Source organism: Colletotrichum gloeosporioides (assembly GCF_011800055.1).
Source record: "Colletotrichum gloeosporioides strain Lc1 chromosome Unknown consensus_99, whole genome shotgun sequence".
In the NCBI taxonomy this organism is placed as follows: domain Eukaryota; kingdom Fungi; phylum Ascomycota; class Sordariomycetes; order Glomerellales; family Glomerellaceae; genus Colletotrichum; species Colletotrichum gloeosporioides.
Window position 1 is genome coordinate 33,173 of NW_025544744.1, and position 18,148 is coordinate 51,320.

General features: G+C 53.6%; 2 protein-coding genes across 2 annotated transcripts; one reads left to right on the forward strand and one right to left on the reverse strand.

Moving 5' to 3' along the window:
• Positions 1-8,059: 8,059 nt before the first annotated feature.
• Positions 8,060-9,331, forward strand: GCG54_00015258 (uncharacterized protein; the record flags this gene model as incomplete). The annotated part of the gene is made up of 2 exons (XM_045415070.1): positions 8,060-8,277; positions 8,347-9,331. The coding sequence occupies 2 exons, from the start codon at positions 8,060-8,062 to the stop codon at positions 9,329-9,331; spliced, it is 1,203 nt and encodes a 400-aa protein (XP_045257439.1).
• Positions 9,332-10,581: 1,250 nt separating this feature from the next.
• On the reverse strand, positions 10,582-12,426 carry GCG54_00015259 (uncharacterized protein; the record flags this gene model as incomplete). The annotated part of the gene is made up of 2 exons (XM_045415071.1): positions 10,582-12,252; positions 12,397-12,426. The coding sequence occupies 2 exons, from the start codon at positions 12,424-12,426 to the stop codon at positions 10,582-10,584; spliced, it is 1,701 nt and encodes a 566-aa protein (XP_045257440.1).
• Positions 12,427-18,148: the final 5,722 nt, after the last annotated feature.

Below are 18,148 nucleotides of genomic sequence, written 5' to 3' on the forward strand. Positions count from 1 at the left end.
CCACCCTGTGTTATAAAGCGTTGATTCGCATCTTATTTACGCAAAGCAAAGTACGCAATATATTCCCATGCCGTAGTCAACCTTGAGGCATATCAGCCCGCCCTCGCTGGACAGTTCTCAGGGTGACGGTCACACTCATATACCAGCGTCTCCTTGCCAACAATTCTTACGATACAACCTGAATATCAGTGCAGTGTGTCGGATCCCCTCCAGGCTTCCTCCCTATTTTGCATGGATGCTACTCACTGCTATGTTCTTCAAACCCGGATCATCAGATATCACTTGGAAGAGTGTGGATCAAAGTCTGCCGGAAAGTCGCCTTGCTGTGACGAGCAGCTGAAGCTGAACTCAAGGGCGCGCACATACACCGTATGGGCGGGCATATGATATGAGGACTTCAACACGGGAGACGTGATTGACATTACCGGCAGCAGCGTCTGCAGAGATAGGCATGTTCAGGGTAACAGACAAGGCTTAATTATATACATCTCTCCGTCATGAATCCCTGAATATACAAGCTCGTGAAGTTGTAGGCGGCTCGTTCTCATGGTCATCCAAGTGCAAGCAGCAAATAGGTACTCGAGGATGTCGTCGAGGTTGGTTCTGATCAGCGTCAAGATAATAGCTGAACTATTTTCCGGTGGAAAGATGACTTCATTCATCCTTGCGCCATTTCATATACTCTCAACTCAGGTCGTCATTATCATTGGGAGATTGCTACGGCTTCAATGGTGTAGGGAGAACACACCCGAATCGGCTGCTTATGACTGAGCAGCACTCATATCACTTACTTTCGCAGCTCGCACAGATCAGGAATGAAGTTTTTGCTATCGCGACTGCTTGTAGAACCTGTCCATAAGAGACAGGACGGAACTCCTGTTGCGTAAGTAAGGGTCTCTTCAATCAAAGAAATAGCCGGTTGATGGCGTTGCCGTTGGCAATTCGAGCTGCCCCGGCTATCAGATGAAAGCAATTAACCTCAGAAGGCGACGATTGGGTACTTTTCCATGCGTATCATGCAAGCAAAAGCAGTCGAATATGACTGCGTAATCTCGCAGCTTTGGGATTCCGAAACGGGGATTGACTATTCTTGAAATTTGGCTGCATGATGTGAGTTTCTAAGACTGTTGTGCGCGTGCATGTTAGATCAATCCCGGCTTTCTTGTCATTCTGACAGTCGGCATAGTCGCAAGGGAGTCTGGCGTTTGTGCATGCATTCCCATCTGGCACTCCGCCAGGACTTCTTTGATTGCCCTGACGTTGTGAACCTCCTGTTCTATCGTTGTCTCTAGATCCCATGACTACTCAGCCGATACGCAGCCGTTCTGCTTTTCGCATCGTCCCTGCCCCTATTCTCACGTTGCCTTCTTACTGACTTCGCGGTCGGAGATGCATCAGCATCGATTACGTGGCTCTCGCAGCCAAGCGTCCGATATCGCGTTAGGCTTTTTACGAAGTTCGTAATCTGCTTTGCCTTTTCACAGCCATCACAATAATCACAGCCGTCGACAAGCCGCTGGAGGGTAGGTAACGATATTCAGAAGTCTCTCGATGGTGTCTATGGCGCAGGGCAAAGACAGACATGACAGCACATGGCTCCATGAAAACTCAGCTGTCGCAAGCGTCCTCAACATCGACTATTAAACCGACCGTCCTACAACCTCACCATGCGATTCATTGGCCATTCGTGGAGCCAGGCCTTGAGATAGGTTTGAGAAAAATTCAGACACAAGAAGCCAATTTTTGAATGATTCATATGCAAGTTGTGGGCTATTTCGCGCAAAGCGTATCCCGCACCGTCTGAACGCGCCTACAGCCTACATATTCGACAACTTCTTCGCTTTACAACATTCTCTGTCTGTTTTCACAGGGCATGATTCGCACTTGCAAAGCTGTTGCTCTTTGTGATAGATGCTGGTGTCTAACGTGGTCTTCTGTCGAGCGTTGGTCTGCTACGATCGAGTTCAAGATTACGTCCCTCGTAAGAACATCAAGTTGTTCGTTTGGCCTTGTTTGTGACCGAGATGTTGCACAAGAAGCGTGGACCAGGGAAACGTGACGAGTCTCATCTACCTTCAGACACAAGAAACACTCTACACATCAGCTACAAGCGTATGTACAAGGCAGAAAGAGGTAGATTGCGACGAGCATTGGTGTTCTGCGCGTAGGAGTTCATCCGGGTGCCATGCCAAAGTCTCCTAGGGTACTCAGCCTCCTAAACGCAGGCCTCAAGAATGAAGCAATGGCTTCCTGCCCCGCAAGGTCGAAGAAGCAGGCAGTCGGCAACATTGACAATTTGCTATCGATAAGCTGAGGTTGAACTGCCTTGCATTGGTTTGCATGCGCTCGGCAATTCTGACGACTTCTACAGACACACTGAGAGTCACTATGTAGAAGGGTCATCTAGTTAACCGTCGGCAGCATCTTGCCGAGATCTCAATCTGTTCATCCCTTTTATTTCACCAGGATCGGTCAGCAATCACAGGCAGCCTACCAAATAAGCTCACTTGCATCGTATGAGACACATGTAGTCAACTTCACACGCATTGCAGCCTTTCTGCTGACCTTCGAAAGCTTCAACATCCCTTAACCTCAAACTCTCGGTTGCAGCAAAACATAAGACGGCTTTATTTGCTCCTAGAGCATGAGGCAAAATCACAGTCGCGTTCGTTGGAGTAGACCGAAAGTCAGACGTTCTTATTGCTTCAGAACTTCATGGAGATGCTATGAGGACTGAGAGACTCTTTGAAGATATGTTGGCTCCTATCTTGTCGCTGGTTTTGCATGTGAAAAAGGATAATGCTGTGGCGCCTTATGTGGCCTCAATTGCTTCCCAATCCTTCATACTACCATAATTGTTTAACAGGGATCTCCGCAGTATTTAGAGCGGAAACGCCATGCCTTGAATACTACAATTTCAGATCTGGCTAATGCCAACAGGCCGTGCATCCCACAGCGAAAAAAGGAAACCTAGAAACAACAGTATATTATGCTGGGCGCGATGTCATCGTCCTTTCGTCTCACGACGAGATGAAATTCAAACTCATATATAGCAAGAAGACGTTCTTCTCTATGATGGGAAAGATGAGAGATGTATGTCGTGTCCGTAAGAAAACACGGGAATTCAGTAAGCATCCCGAACCAGGAGTCCAATAATGAAGTGCGGTGCAAAATCTGTGTCGCTTCTTCATTTGAAAGTGGCAACAGCCGTTCTACGTATCGATTCAACTCGAGGACTGGATTTTCATATGCGAACTCTTGGAGGAAGAGACTTCAAACATGGAAGGCGACGGCGCTTCTTTTGGCGCCGAGCGTCAGGGTCTGCTGGCTGTCCGCTTTCGCGTGGTATTGACGAAGTCCCTCTGTTTGCATCTTCTAGAACTGGCTCCGCCCTTTGTGCTCGCAGATGGAGTGTGCGAGGCAGGGTACGGTGCAGTACAAACTTCCCAATTCCTCCATGGATAAGGAAACTTGGATAGGCACGTTATATTTTGGGCGACAAGTTGAGCGCCCGATTCTGGGACACCATCGGATACCGCCATTTCTCACTTGGATCTCCGTATTGTAATTACGAATGGCCGGGATGGTTGCAACGATCAGCTCATCCCGGATCAACCGCTCGCCTGGGATGGTTGACCGCATGGATGGTGCGCAATTGCCACGGCGTATCATTCTCGTGGATGCTTTATTTCTCTGTTAATCTGCGTTCGATTGGTTGGCGGTGCCGAGACATTCATATGCCTGAGCTTCCAGCAAAGTATCTGTCCCGCCGCGCTATTTACCCAGACGATGCACTTTGAAACCTGAAAGGACTGACCGCTGAAGCGGCAGACGGATAATCCGTGTATCTCTACCTGCTAGCTCATCACTCAGATGACATATGAGACAAAAGCAATAAGACATTGAAAAGATTTGCTCACAAATTCGGCATCACGCGTGGCCGTGCGTCTGGCAGCCGACGGCAGCTATGCTGATCACGGCCTATTTAGCAGAACGCAGAGTCCAAGCTTCAAGACTTGACCCTGGTAAACAAACGAACGTTTTGCTGGGCACGAGAAACTCGTCTTTGTAACTCTGACACTGCCTTTTTCCTGAGTCCTCATATACAAAGAACGATGTTCCTTCACGTTCCTCGACACAGCAGAACTTCCAATCCATCGACCAAATTTACGACGCCTTTTCATGCCTTTCAATCTCCCCATCAAGCATCCCCAGATCCTCCGACTCAATACAATGGATTCTCATGCGAAGACCATGTCTGGCAGTAGCCGACCTGGAGACTACAGCGCTTCGACTCTCGAAGGCGGGAAAGCAGACCAACATCATCCCAACACCCCCTCGCCCCCTCACTACAACGACAAGGCTCGTGACATCCATGAAGCCTTCAGCAAGACCAAAGCTGAGATCCTGAGGGATCGAAGAAGTTGGCACTACTTGTAAGCCCGAATTCGAATATCCTCAATCGTTTCAATGCTCATGCCTTTCTCAGAGATGCAGGCCTTCGTGGTCAATTCATCATGACCCCTTTCTTCCAACCACTGGAGGATAACCTTCTGCGGAGTGTTCACAAGACAATCCAACATGCTCCAGAGCAAAACAGGCCTCTCACCGGGGAGGAACTCGAGATACGCGTCTTGGAAGCACTGGTAGCCGCCATGAATGTCAACAGAAACCTGATGGTGATTGGCGGAACATCGCTGGTCAAGACTATTGATGCAGTTAGTCATCAGGACGCTTCGGAATTCAGTAAGAAGATGTCAGAGGTTGAGTCGCTCCAGCGCAAGATCGCGCTTCTTGAGACCAACCTGGCTCTAGTCCAACGAGAGAACATGGAACTGAAGGTTCTCAACCGGGTGCAAGGAACCTCATCGGCGGCTGCGGGAATTGCTGACGTTTTCGGAAGTCGCTGAGCTGTAATATGCGTAGTTCTTGAGATTCATGGGTTGCTTGAATTCCTTTTGATCCTGTTATATTGCCTCTGCTGTGTTTATCGCCAGGCTTCCTGCTTCTCAGTGAACCACGTCTGTGTGACTCTCCCTTCTATGCATCCGCATATATCAGTCCGTTTTTCTTGCCGCAACCTGAGTCATTGTGTAAGTCCAGATGCTTCTCTGCTTGTTAATCTTTTTATTCAATTTCACGACTTTAAATTGCACCTTGGTTGTTTTCCGACCGGATGAAAAATAGTTCGGCTGCGGATCACGGATTGCGTATGGTGCAAACTGATTCGGGCGCCTCTCCCCAAGACAACCGCATACCATTCGATTGCCCTACATTTGGGTTGCCCCAATATCCGTAGTATATTAAATTATTACATACGTCACATGAGAACGGAAACTGGTTGAAGATAAACGAAGCAAGAGAACTTACAGGTACATGGGGGGGACTTGAGACGGACACTCACACGCGTCATGAGGTCTTAACCGAGTCCAACTTTTGAGCCTCACATGAACACATGGACTTGAGCCTGGCTCCATGCTTCCGTCATACGCTTGGCTTCATACGGTCATTCGTACCATTCGATTCTCATTTCACGCGGCAAATCATGCCATGAAGTGGTTCTTGCAATAAACTGGTCATGACATGGACCTTCGTAACAAATGGATAAAAGCCAATTGGACACGATTCTCATTTCATGCACATTGTTAGACACTTCGAATTCGGATTTTACAGGACAGATTTCCACATTTCCCCCCCGAAGGCGTGCTCAATAAGTAAAAGGCACTCAAGTCAGCAGCCCGGAGCCCCTCCACCCTGACAGTTCCTGCTTGAGCGTATGTAGCCTAGGCTGCGATTGCCGGGATGAACATGAGAATGTCGGTGACCACGCTCTTGAGGCGAGAGATTACACGAACAGAGTGGACGTATGCATCGCAAACAGACTGGGATGCAGAATCCTCCGCGGAAGAGACACGAAGGGGAAGACACAAGACAGATCCCGCGACCTCAAGCAGGACGGCCAAGACCAAGCCGATCAGCACTAGAGCCACCGCAACTACAGTCCATCCGAGACCTCGGAGACACTTCTTGGTAATCTTGGCCGCAGTTCTTCCGAGAAACGCCTTCATGTTGCCAGGCTGCGCATCCTGCATTTGCGTAAGCACGTCGGAGATCAGGGCCCGGGATATACACAGATATGAAAAGAGACGCTGCATACCATTGATTCCTCCTTGGAGGGACTTGCTGTGCGAAGACTTGGCATGGCTCGGAGATGCTGGGTTTCGGGGTTGGCGAACGGAATCTTGGATTTCTCGGTCCACGTTGGAAGGCTCATTTGACGCTTCATTGTCGCCATTGCGGTCGACCGTTGGATTGAACAAGGAGGTATGCAAAGACGGATGAAGAGAGCGTTGCGTCTGGAGCGGTTGTGGGCTTGCAAAGGACATCTGCCAGTTTTCCATTTTCCTCACGGGTATCCGCAAATATAGATCTTTTCACACTGGTCCCCAGACCGAGAAGGTTCCTGAATTGCAGGGGAAAGATGCTTCCTGAATCGCCGAACAAAGACTCACACAGGAAGTCTCACGCAATGATTCAGATGTTTCAACAAGGTGAAAGGGGGTCTCAAACCATCCGTTTGACCACGCAACGCGAAACAATCGCATCGGATACCATCATTGCAATGGCGGATGGCAGCAGTACTCCCATCCGCATGTAGCATTGGGAATAAACAGGATGAGGTCTTGCTCGGTTCAAATAACAACGAAAAAGGGCTTCTGACTTTCGTGGCTCAAATCATTTGGATATGATTCTGCCTGACGTCGCAAAATCCACATACACTCTGTCCGGATTGACCTGGAATGCAAATGCCACTGCACCCAGCAGGTTCTGCGCCAGGTTCCAGGGCAGGTTGAACCTCGCACTGCAGGCCCCAGGACCTGATTGATTGTTGTGTTCAGCAATGCGGTCAGGGCCGAAGGTGCGCTAAATTTACAGCGCACTTGGTGCTGCGGGGACGCGGCGGGCCCACTGAGAGCAGCACCTAGAGTCCCTGTGCTGGCTGAGGCTCGCAGGCTGACGCGACTCTGTATCCCTTGCATGACGGCGACTGCTCGAGATATCGCTGCGTTTTGTTGAATCCTCTAGACGAAATTGCAATTTTGAGCCAAGGTATTCGCAAAAATCAGAGGTGCGATGACTGGCCAGTTGATAACTTCTTCTGACTGTGCTGTGAAGTTCAGTGGGTGCTTTGACCAAATGGAGGAAACCTTTGAAGTTTGGACTGCAGTTGAGCACCTGAACCTCTACTTTCACCCACTGAACCTCTTGCATGGAATCAACTTTTGGCGCAGGCTGCTGTTTAACTGCTCTGGCAGACGCAAAAGTATTGCAAGGGAGTTGATGTGATTTGGAGCGACGAGAGAAGGCCGAGGGGATGCAGGTTCAGGTGGAGTGTGTGCTTATGTAATGTAAGGTCCAGCGGGGTCCAGCAAGGTGCCTGCCTACAGCACCAGCCCACCCTTCAGACCCTTCAGTGCTGCTCCCCTGGGGCTAACATGTGGCGCCCGCTGCACGGACTTGTGGCGCTGAATCGCGGAAGCCAATGAGATTGCACGTACCATCAGGTCGGGATGGTACGGTACGGTACAAACCTCAGGGATCTCTCCTTCCATGCAGCTTCCACCACCAAGACTCCGCCCCACAGCAGGCCTCTACACGTCGCTCTTGCAGCATCAACGCTCAAACTCGACTTCATTTTCCCTCTTCCTCCGCGTTCGCATCTACGCTTTCGCATAGCAGGTCACCACCTTTGGGCACACCTTGTTGACTGCCGACCAACTCATCTTCGCCTCGCCGAACACCAGACATTCCACGTCCCACCCATGCTTCCAGCGTCAGCTACCTTGGTCGTATTAATGCGAGGGCCCTGTGCCATTATTCCTTTCGAAATCTTCCTGCGTCGCGTTTGATCGTCTCTGGAATCGCGAACTGACGCCTTGCGTGTGGCCAGCGGAACAGGCCACGTCCGCAAAACGCCACCATGGGACTTTTACAGCATCCCTCCGAAATCCTGCATGCCATAGCACTCGCCTTGCTCAATCCCCATCCGCCTTCCACGATGCAAGAGTCTGCCCCGTCTACCGGCCTCGCCGACATGGCCCGGCTGGCTGCTACCTGCCAACGCTTGCGGGACGTCGCCACGCCTCTGCTCTACACTCAATGCCTCGTTATGGACGTCGCTGCGAATACACTTACCTCGCTGGTATCAGCCCAGAACCACGTTCTGCACGCCGTGAAACAATACCGCGACCCGTGGCTGAGTCCTGATCCGACTGGGTAGGCACCTCATCACCCTACTCCCATCCTGCGCGCACCATGCTGATCCTTGCGCCTCATGTCCATTAGCTACCCCGCGTGCAATCGCGAAAGTATCATTATGGAGATGGTCATATCAGGCCGCCTCGATGCCCTTCAACGGCTACTTTCTCACGTACCATCACTCCTGGAGAAATTCTTTCTGGGCATCCGCTTGCTCGTGCCATGGCGCTGCGTCTCCGGCGAACATGTCACGACTTCTACCGACGTGGCTGCTCCCGCTTTCGCGACACCATTACATGCTGCCGCCCTTGCCGGCCAGGATCATATCATCCAGTGGATTCTGGAGCGCTGCCCGACACTCCCCGTCGATCCCGAGGCCCAGCTACGCTGCATCTGCCCTTCGTTGCACAAACACGCCGGCGTCGTTGCTGACTCGCCTACCGTCTCCGTAACGCCTCTTCACCTCGCTCTTTCCCACAACCGCAAGTCGACGGTCAAGCTTCTGATACAAAAGGGCGCCGTCTGGGATCGCTCGTTCGACTTCTCCGCCGGCGTCACCGGGCTGCACATCATGGCCGCCAACGGCATGGTCGATTTGTTGAACTGGCTCGCACGCTCGTCAAACACATGTTCCACCAACAGCGGCCTCCACGATTGGCCTGACGAGTACGGCCTGTACGCTCTACACTACGCGAGCTTCGCCCTGATGCCGGACATGGTTACGGACGGTGGATCTTCGGTTTCCGATGCCGACCGAGGCGAGGGGGACGTCATGGCCCTTTTCGACAGACAAAAGGAAGCGACGCGTCTCGTAGCCAGCCTCATAGGCATCGGCGCGATTGTCGACACGCGAAACGAGGAGAAAGCAGCCAAACGACTTCGTCAGGAAAGGAATCGCCTCGTTGTCGAGATTCTGGCGGCAGACTTGGGATGGGCCTACAGGCTGCGTTTTTGGGAGTCCGAACAGGATCTGCATTTTCTTCAGCCGGAGCCTGCCGAGTTCGCGGAGAGGGGTGGAAATATCTACGTGGCAAAGGCGCTGCAGGCGGCGTCTCGAAGCACGGCCGTTTGACCTCTTCGATTGCTTCAATATCGATCCAAATCGGAGGGAACTTGGCGAGGACTCTTTATTATCGCACGCCAAGCGACAAAGTGTGGCTGCAGGCGGTGGATTGTAGTCCTTGAAAGCATCGAAAGAAGCGACATCGCTATGAACACTTGGTCGCCACAGGCCAGTGCATACATTGGAGGCGAAAGGAGAAAAGAAGAAAAGGAAAACATGCTTTGGAGGTCGAATGTTCTTTGAGATAAGATTCTGGCCGGCTCCACACCACAACTCGAAGGCGAGAGGTGGACGGGGTTATTTCTTTTTCACGGTCCATTCAGCAAGAAATCAAACAGTAGGGGGAATGCGGAGGGTGCTCTTTCAGCTTCGTTCAATTCGAATGCCGTACTATTCGGCAGCTGTACGCAATGCCATCGGAGGAGATGTTTTCGCGTCATGGTCCCTTCATCAAAAGGTTACACAGCAGTAGAAACGCAGGAATGGCCTTTGGGGCTTGGTTTGCTCCTCAGCAGCTGTTCGCATATGCCATTGGAGGAGGTACTTCGATTTTGTTGCGGACCTGGCTTGGGTTGCTCGACGGGTAACCAGGTTCATGGTCCATTCAGGAAGAGGTTTCACATTAGGGGAGAAGCAGCAAAAGCGCTTCGGCTAGTGCTCCGTCGAGTAGTCACACAAACAAGTTAGATCCGAAAAGAATCTCAATTTTAAACAAGTCGTTCGAATCTCCATGGCCTTGAAATTGATATTTTGGGTTTTTAAAGGTGGCCGCTTGGATTTGTCGACGCATGAATTGTTGCAGGCCATCTTTGAACTTCTGATCTGAGGTTCAAGTCACCTTCTTACCCCTTAATCATTGAATTAAAGCGGCTTTTTATCGAGGCTCGCCGTCCAATAGTCTAAAATAAGCTAATGAGAGTAAATATTAGCCAGATTCAATTCACATCACAAACTCAACAACACGTAAACACTATGGCCAGCTTGAAGCATTAGTGAGGTGTGCGCGGCTCTTCGGCTCGCAAGCAAGGAGACGAGACCAGCCGGAGCCAGCCCGCTCGATAAATGATGTTATTTAGAAAGCGAATGAAATAACACAAATTACGCCATCATGGCCGGACGCACTCAAGACATAAAGAAACACCTGCTGAAAAGCACAAAAGACACAGAACAGCAAAAGCACCAGCAAAAACACACGAGGGGGGTGCTCGTCGCCGTCCTCTTCCTCTTCTTCCACAACAAAGCCTACGTCCGCCGACGGGCTATCCGGCCAATTCATCCTCACTCTCGCTCTCGATCTGGCGCTCGCTCTCCATCGAAGAATCATCGCTGATGTCGATGACGGCGGCGGCGGCAGCGGCATTTTCAGCGGCAAAGCGCTCCAACATGGCCCTGGTGGCCCTTTCAGCTTCCCGGGTGACGGCGGCCCTCTGGGCGGGAGTGAAGAAGTTGGCGGCGCGGCCCAGGCGTCTGGAAGTGGAAGAGGCGGCACCGCGGGAGACTTGGTCGACTGCGGCCTCTACGGACACGTACGGCTGGGGGCGGGCTCGGCGTCGGGGCAGGGGGACAGCCACGTCTTCGAGGTCGGAGCCGGAAAGGCCAAGCTCGTCGGGATGGTCCCGGTCGTCGTTGTTTGGGGGGTCGCTGCGGGGAGGGGACGGGGAACTGAAGCGGAAGTCGTCGTCGTCGGCGGCGGGAGGGACTGGGGGAGGGTCGTAGTCGGGCGAGGGCGACTGTGCCGGGGGTGGGTCATTGCCCCAGTCGAGAACGCCGGGCTCGTCCATGTCGGAGAGAGGATTGCCGCCGCGGAGTTCCTGCTCAGGCTCGTCTACATCCGAAGAGTCCGCCTCTGGGATCATCGATCTCTCGCGCTGGCGCTGCTCCGGCCGCCAAGCCTCAGCCTGCTCTCGAAAAATGCCTTGGAGGACTTCATCTTCATCGAAATCGAAAGGGGGAATATCCCCCTCCACACGCTCTCCGGCCAGACGGTTATTGATATTGGCGAGGATATCCTCGTCCTCTGCGAAGTCGTCGTCCAGTCCCAGGCGTCCCAAGCGCTCGATCTCATCGTCCAGGGCGGCTTGTAGGATGCCTCTGAACTCGTCATCTTGTTGGCGGCGGCGGCGGATCTCCTCCAGGCGGGCGGCGAGCTGGGCGGCGAACGGGAGCGGGCCTGCGGGAATAGGGGCTGGCGGCAGTGGAGGAGGGCGAGGCGGACCTCTATCCAGGGCTTGACGGCGCTGGTTCAGTCGGCCGGCCAGTTCTCGGGCAAACGGCACAGGGGCAGCGGGAGCGGGAGCTGGCGGCAATGGAGGAGGGCGGGGCGGTCCGGCAGCAGCCGCATCCAGAACTTGGCGACGTTGGTTGAGTCGGCCGGCCAATTCTTGGGCGAAAGGCAAAGGGGCGGCGAATGGGGGAGCTGGCGGCAAAGGCGGCGGCGGAGGTGCATCAAAAAAGCTGGCTCTGGCGGCTCTGATGACCTGGCGGGTGATGAAGGCATTCCCAGCCATTTGCTGCCGAAGCACTCCGGCTGGGTGCGCACGCGGAGCGGTATCCCACAGATGCGGGAGCCAAGGGGCGCCGTATCTTGCTGCCACGGTCCGCGAAAACGCCAGCATTTCCTTCAGAAGGGAGCCGGGAAGGTTGCCGGGCGGTATCAGATTGTACGGGACCCAGATGCCATTCGGCCATAGCTCGATAAGGCCCCGAAGATTGCGAGCGGCAAGCGCATCGGCGGGCCTCATGACGCCTGCGTCCCTCAATTCCGATCCCAGAAGCCGATGCTCTGCTTGGAGATTGGTGAGCAGGAGAGCCGAAGCTCGGGATGCGTCGGCCGGCTGCGCATCGTGGGCTGGGACGACGGTGCTCTGCACATAGTGCCGAACATTGGCTGTCGTAGGTGTCCTTCGATACGGAAAGGTATCTATGAAGTTCTACAGCATATTAGTGTCTAGTCCTTCATTACAAGCTATTGAGTTATAGTATGTTAGGTCTCAGTTCATATCACAGGATGTAGCTATCATTCATGAAGCTAGATCCTATGATATGAATATGGATATCAAGGAAAAGACACTTACGGGAGGGGGAGGGGGTCCGTCGTCGGCCATAGTCGTGCGGGAGCGGCTTTCAGCGAAGGTAGGCTGGGAAAGCGGGCGGATGATGGCGTGGGAGGAGCTCTGGACTGACACGGACAGAGAGACTCGAAGCAAGAAACGAGAGGATCTTCAACTGCCACAGCAAGCAGGTCTCTTCGGTCGCACTCCAAGGACGAAGAGAAGAAAATCCTTTCCCGCTTTCGAAATGACATGAAGTGCGCCGGCGACAAGATTCCAAAGGAAAGGACATGCCTTCCTCCAGAGTCTCTTCCTTCCCGTCCAAAGCCGTGTCGTCGCAACCCCGCACAGTGACGTTGCGCCATCGTACCTGCTGACATACAGTGCCCGTACTCTGCTAGCACTTAGCCCAGGACAGGAAGGGAAGGGAACCGAAGCTTCCTCCTTCACATTTGAAATTCCAGTTGAGTCCAATGCAGCCAGCAAGAAGTGGTTTCCAAACACCAGGGTTCAATTCAATGCTCATGACCATTCTTTCAGAGGATCATAAATGGCATATACTTCGTATCAAGGAACGCTCAGAATAAAGTGCTCACTCCTAGATAAGTTGAGAACAGAGGTCATGACATGTTCTTGCAGAAGGGCGGATTGCCAAAACGGGCAGTCATGTCTCTGCTGATTGGTGGCTAGTGGAAATATGGGGAGTTTGGCATGTTGGTTGGCGAGCTAAAGTTTGCACGGATGAGGTAGACTCAGGAACCTCCAACAACATGCTATCTCCCATCTTTGAATGCAGGCATGGATTAAATTCAGAAAAAACTCTTAATCCATCATCCGTAGAAAGCTGTAAGCTCGAGGGCGATGGTCCCCCAGATTTGACCCTCAATTCGAAACATAGAACCGCTGCATGTGAATGCCGCCGGTCGCCACTAACGTGCATGACTTGGGAGATCTGGGATTGATATTAGAATGTTTGCCGTTCCGCCATTTTTCGAGTGGCTGCGTGTTTTGCGGGTGGCCACAATCCATTTTCCGATTCTTTTTGATGCAGTTCATGATGCAGGACGATATCTTGAACCAGCGTGGGGACGCGGCCGTCGCGGGTGTTCGATCCACAGGGTGTATTTGAGTGCATGCTCAGGGGGCTGCGCCTTGAGCGTTGGGGAATTGGTTGTGCTGACATGCGGTCCTGGTGCAGGTGACCCGAAGATCACCCGAAGCGCTGCGACCGACCGTGGCTTAGACCACAACCAGAACGAGATTCCGACCATGATCTAGGCAGCTTGGTCACAATTCGACTACGAAATCGATTTCCACGATTTTAGCAATCGTGCCACACCTTAGGCTTCCAGCTTTCTTGCACAAGTGTGGTGGCGCTAAAATGTGCAGGCCCACGTCTCTGCTGACTGCACTGCATTGCATCATGTGGAAGTCCAATTGGTGTCGCTGGGTACGTACCGTACCTCCCACCAAGGTGCGCGACGCTCATTTGTCGAAGGTTTTTCCGGCGCCAATTTTGGACGCCGGAATATCTTGGTCGGAAAACCCAGCCGCCCCACCAGCAGGTTTTGGGCAGTGCACCTTGACGTCTGCCTTTGACACCTTGGTCCCTGGTCTACCCCCAGCGTCCACCCGAAGTCATCGTCCCATTGCCAATTGATTTTCTTCCATGTGCTGGACTGCAATGCACATTCTCCAAAGACGAAATCGACTTTCTGACCGCCGCTGCACTGGACACCGTCGTGCATGGCGCTCTCCAAGAATCGACCGCGCGTCCTCCTACCGCAACGACCCTCAAGTGCCGCAATGACAAGATGCTCTCCTGCAGGACTCTCGTCAACGGATTGCGCACCAAGAAGCCAATTTTCCTCTCAGCCATTCTGAAGACGCGGCGCGTAACCTGCGTCGGAATGCAAGCATCGTCAACTTCTGCCGACGATTCCATGCGTGCCCGACTCCACGTCTCCGATGTCTGCCTATCCCACCGACGCCCTCGAATACGCAGTCCGAACTTGCACCCTGGCTCCCTTGTCACCTCTATTTCCGAAGATCCTGACACCAACGAGCGACCGGCCCTGCCGACTTTGCGGCGAGCACAACGCTGCGAGCGTTCGAGCCAATAATGCTTCCTGGTTTGCATGGGACGTTTTGAGCCACACTCATGACGGTCAACAGGCTTGGACAGACACTGCTGTATGCCCAGGCAAGAGATCGGAGGCTTCAGTTGGACGCGCGTTTGCGGCTCGCGGTCGACCTCTGCACAACGGCCTCCAGTTCTGCTAAGATGTCGCCCGCGCTTCGATATGACATCATTCTGTGCGCAGCAATACCACAATCATGTGACAGGACATCGCAATTTCTTGCGAGGTCCTATCACATGACCTTGCCTGACTTCGTGCAAGTACGTCAAGCGCGACTTCCAGTGTTACGCAAGAACGAAACGCCTCGGCAATAGCAGTACGTGTGCACGCCGCTTTCCCAAAGCTGTGATGGCCCGACGGGTTGACCGCAGGAGCGCGCTGACCGAAGCCAGATATGCAGCTGCCACACCCATCGAGAATCCCTTTGGTTCTTTTCCTCGCGACATCCACCACCTGGGCCAAGCTATCAACACATCCTCCGACGCGAGCACTCAACATCGGGGTGTAGCGCACCCGAATCGTTGGCTACGGACCGGAATACACCAGACGTCGACATGCAGGAGAACATTTCTGTGCATGTCGTACGCGCTTCGTACCCGCCAATGGCTGGTGATTGTTGACGATCCATGCCTCTCTGGCCCAATCCGCCTCAAGCTGGAAGCGCTGTCGGGCTATTCGCCAGGCCCATCCATTCAGCAAGACTGGTGGTTGATGGGACGAGACGGTTGATGCTGACCTGGCTGTGGCCATGGCCTGGCCGCCTCGCATGCTCGGTCCGCTTCTGCTCGTCGACGGCATCGATAACGGGAGACAACCATCCCTCCATCTTCCCGGGGGCCGCCAATGCTTCTGTGTCGACGCTCGACTGCCATTCAACGTCTACACCCACGACCTAGTCGGCGGTATCACTGCGTCCTACACCGCCAACCACGCCGCACCCCTTCAAGCCGAAGGCGTCGACACCCTGCGGAACACGACCGTTCCTGTCTGCCTGCTGCCTGATGCCATTTATTGGCTGGCCATTCAATCGCACATCTGCTCGACGGGCTGTCGTCCAATCATGCTGGCCCATCTCCCACAAACATACAGATTTTTGTGCACAAGAAGGATTCGCAGATCCGACAACATCGACCTCCGCTCGTCTTGGAAACCTGTCGATAACGTCCCCCACGCTCCATCCCTACGCAAATGATCGATCACATTATCGTTGCCTTTCAGGGTTGCCGCCCGGCCGACCAGCGATTCCCCTACCCGGCCCCGGACGATCAATACGTTGGAGCTGTCCGCCGGGCCGCCATGCCGGTGCCGTCTCAGCCCAGGAATAGATTGGTACGAACGTCTTGCCATGACGGGGCCTTGCAGACGCTCTCAGAACGCCAGAACCTCCAGGAGACATCAGAAACGCAGGCGGAACCCCCACATTCACTCCCTCTTCCTCCACAGCATCGATATGTCTCGTCATCTGGCATCTCGACGGCATTCTGGCACCTTTTAGCCGCATCGTCACGCCTCCGCACGACCAATCGCTCCGAGATATCCGCGAGGTGTAGCTCTTCGGGACGACAATTGCGACCTCTGAGAGGCCTCGTCCTCCGGAGCACCGTACTCCTCGCACCCGCTGTCGTGCCCCATCCGCCACAAAGGCGTCTGGATACGTGCTCGTACAAAGGGCATGCACACATGGCGTACAGTTGTCGGACCCCCAAATAAACACAGTTCACGCTACCATTTCCACATGTCCATTACCCACAACCGCCCTTCCACTGCTCCATACCTCTGCTGGGTTCGTCTGGGTCGCCTACCGGCGTGCCTCAACATCAGCAAAGCGGCACCGGCGCTCTCTGAGATGGTGCCAACACCTTGCTGTTGCTTTTACGCCAGGCCATGTTGATTAGCGGCGGCGCGCACATCGCGAGAACGATCTCGTGCCGGCAAATTGCTTACAGCCTCTGTTCTTCTTGGCTTTCCATGCACCTGCAGACCGTGTCATCTCTTTGAGCCGGGACTCAGTCTATTCTCCGGAACTCTGCGCTTCAAGCGGTTGCCACTACTCGACGTCCTTGACATTGTGCCTCCGGAAAGCCTCGGTCGATCTCACATCTCTCGTGGCCGCCATGGTTGATTCCTGCCAGCATGCGCACAGTTTCACGCCAGTAGTCGGCCGGCCTGCGGAAAAGACCAAAGTCAGCCGTGTCTCTTTCGATGGCATCTTCAACCTACACCTCTGCTCTTACACGGATCACTTCCCCCCACCATCGGGAAGTCAACTCGACAGCGCGGTTCCAGGCTTGTCAACCCGAATCCTATTGTCCAATATGTTCGTCTGTCCTGGCTGACCACGGTACATCATCAGCGCGGGGCCTCGCAAACGCATCGGCTGGACCCAACCCTCAGCCTCGACCCCATGCCGCCCGCTTCACCACAAGGTTCTGGCCAACCTTCCAATCATGCGCACCAAGTGAACCGCACGTCTCCAGGCTGAGTCACATGCTCTGTTCTGTCCGGCTAGCCAACAGACCGAGGCGACAGATTGCGGCCCCATATCGCATATCCATCCGCATTCGTAGCCATTGACCTGGCCGTCACCTCATGGATGATGAGGAGGCAAACTACAGCAACGGCCAAGTGATGGGTGACTGGTTACCTCGCCAACTGCTTGACAAGATGACACTTACCGTCGCATGCTTTCCCTGGCTTTCTTCGTCTGACTTTCTGGATATTCTTGGCGACTGTGACCTCGGAAGACTTTGATGCTCGGTTTAGCCAGGGTAGGAATACGCACGGAAACATCGTGAATGCCACAACAACCATGACGATGATCGTGACTTTGTGGATATGGGCACAGCTTCATGAACCCGGCATGGACAAAGCGACATGACGGCATTCCTCCACGGTTGACTTTGTCGGGTTGACGGCCAAACTGCGGAATGGCGAGACGAAGCAGCAGCAAGTGCGGACTGCGAGGGCCACGTCTGACCATGCACTGCCTATCCAGGATCTGACCCAACCTTGCCGGCTTTTGCCCAACCCTGTGCAGACCCCAGACAGCCCAAGACATCTTCATCGCGGCCGCCGCCCGCGTATCCCTCGAGAAGAGTTACATGTGTCGCCTCGTATTGCGACCCTGAGAATTTCATTGATCTTCAACAAGGCGGGCCAGTTCGCACCCTGCTCCCTCGTCTCGGAGGCGCTGAATCCATCCCATCCGATGACATTATGAGAGTTTGCTCCCTTATTTTATTCCCCGTGCCGGACGCCTGAGGAGGGTGCGTGGTTTCTCTCCGAAAGCACCTTCAGACTATTATTGTTGCCCTCGACTGAGTCAATGCCCGATCACCCACATCCCCTTCACTTGCCGCACCCAAAGCTGCAGCCGGTGTTGTCCAAGCAGCCAGCACCGGTGTCAGCGTTTGCCCTAATGAGTGAGAGCATAAGACCCAGCTTCGTCATCCTTGAAGACTCTATCGTGCGATCCACTCATGATGCCATTGTCTTCAGACCAGCGACCTCATCGTCGATCCTTCCCCACAGCCTTGAGAGCTATCAATGTCGGTCGCTCGAGACGGAATGGGACCCGCGAAAAGAACCGTCACGCGAGCATTCTTCGCCATGGTTGACTTTGAGCGAACGGGAGG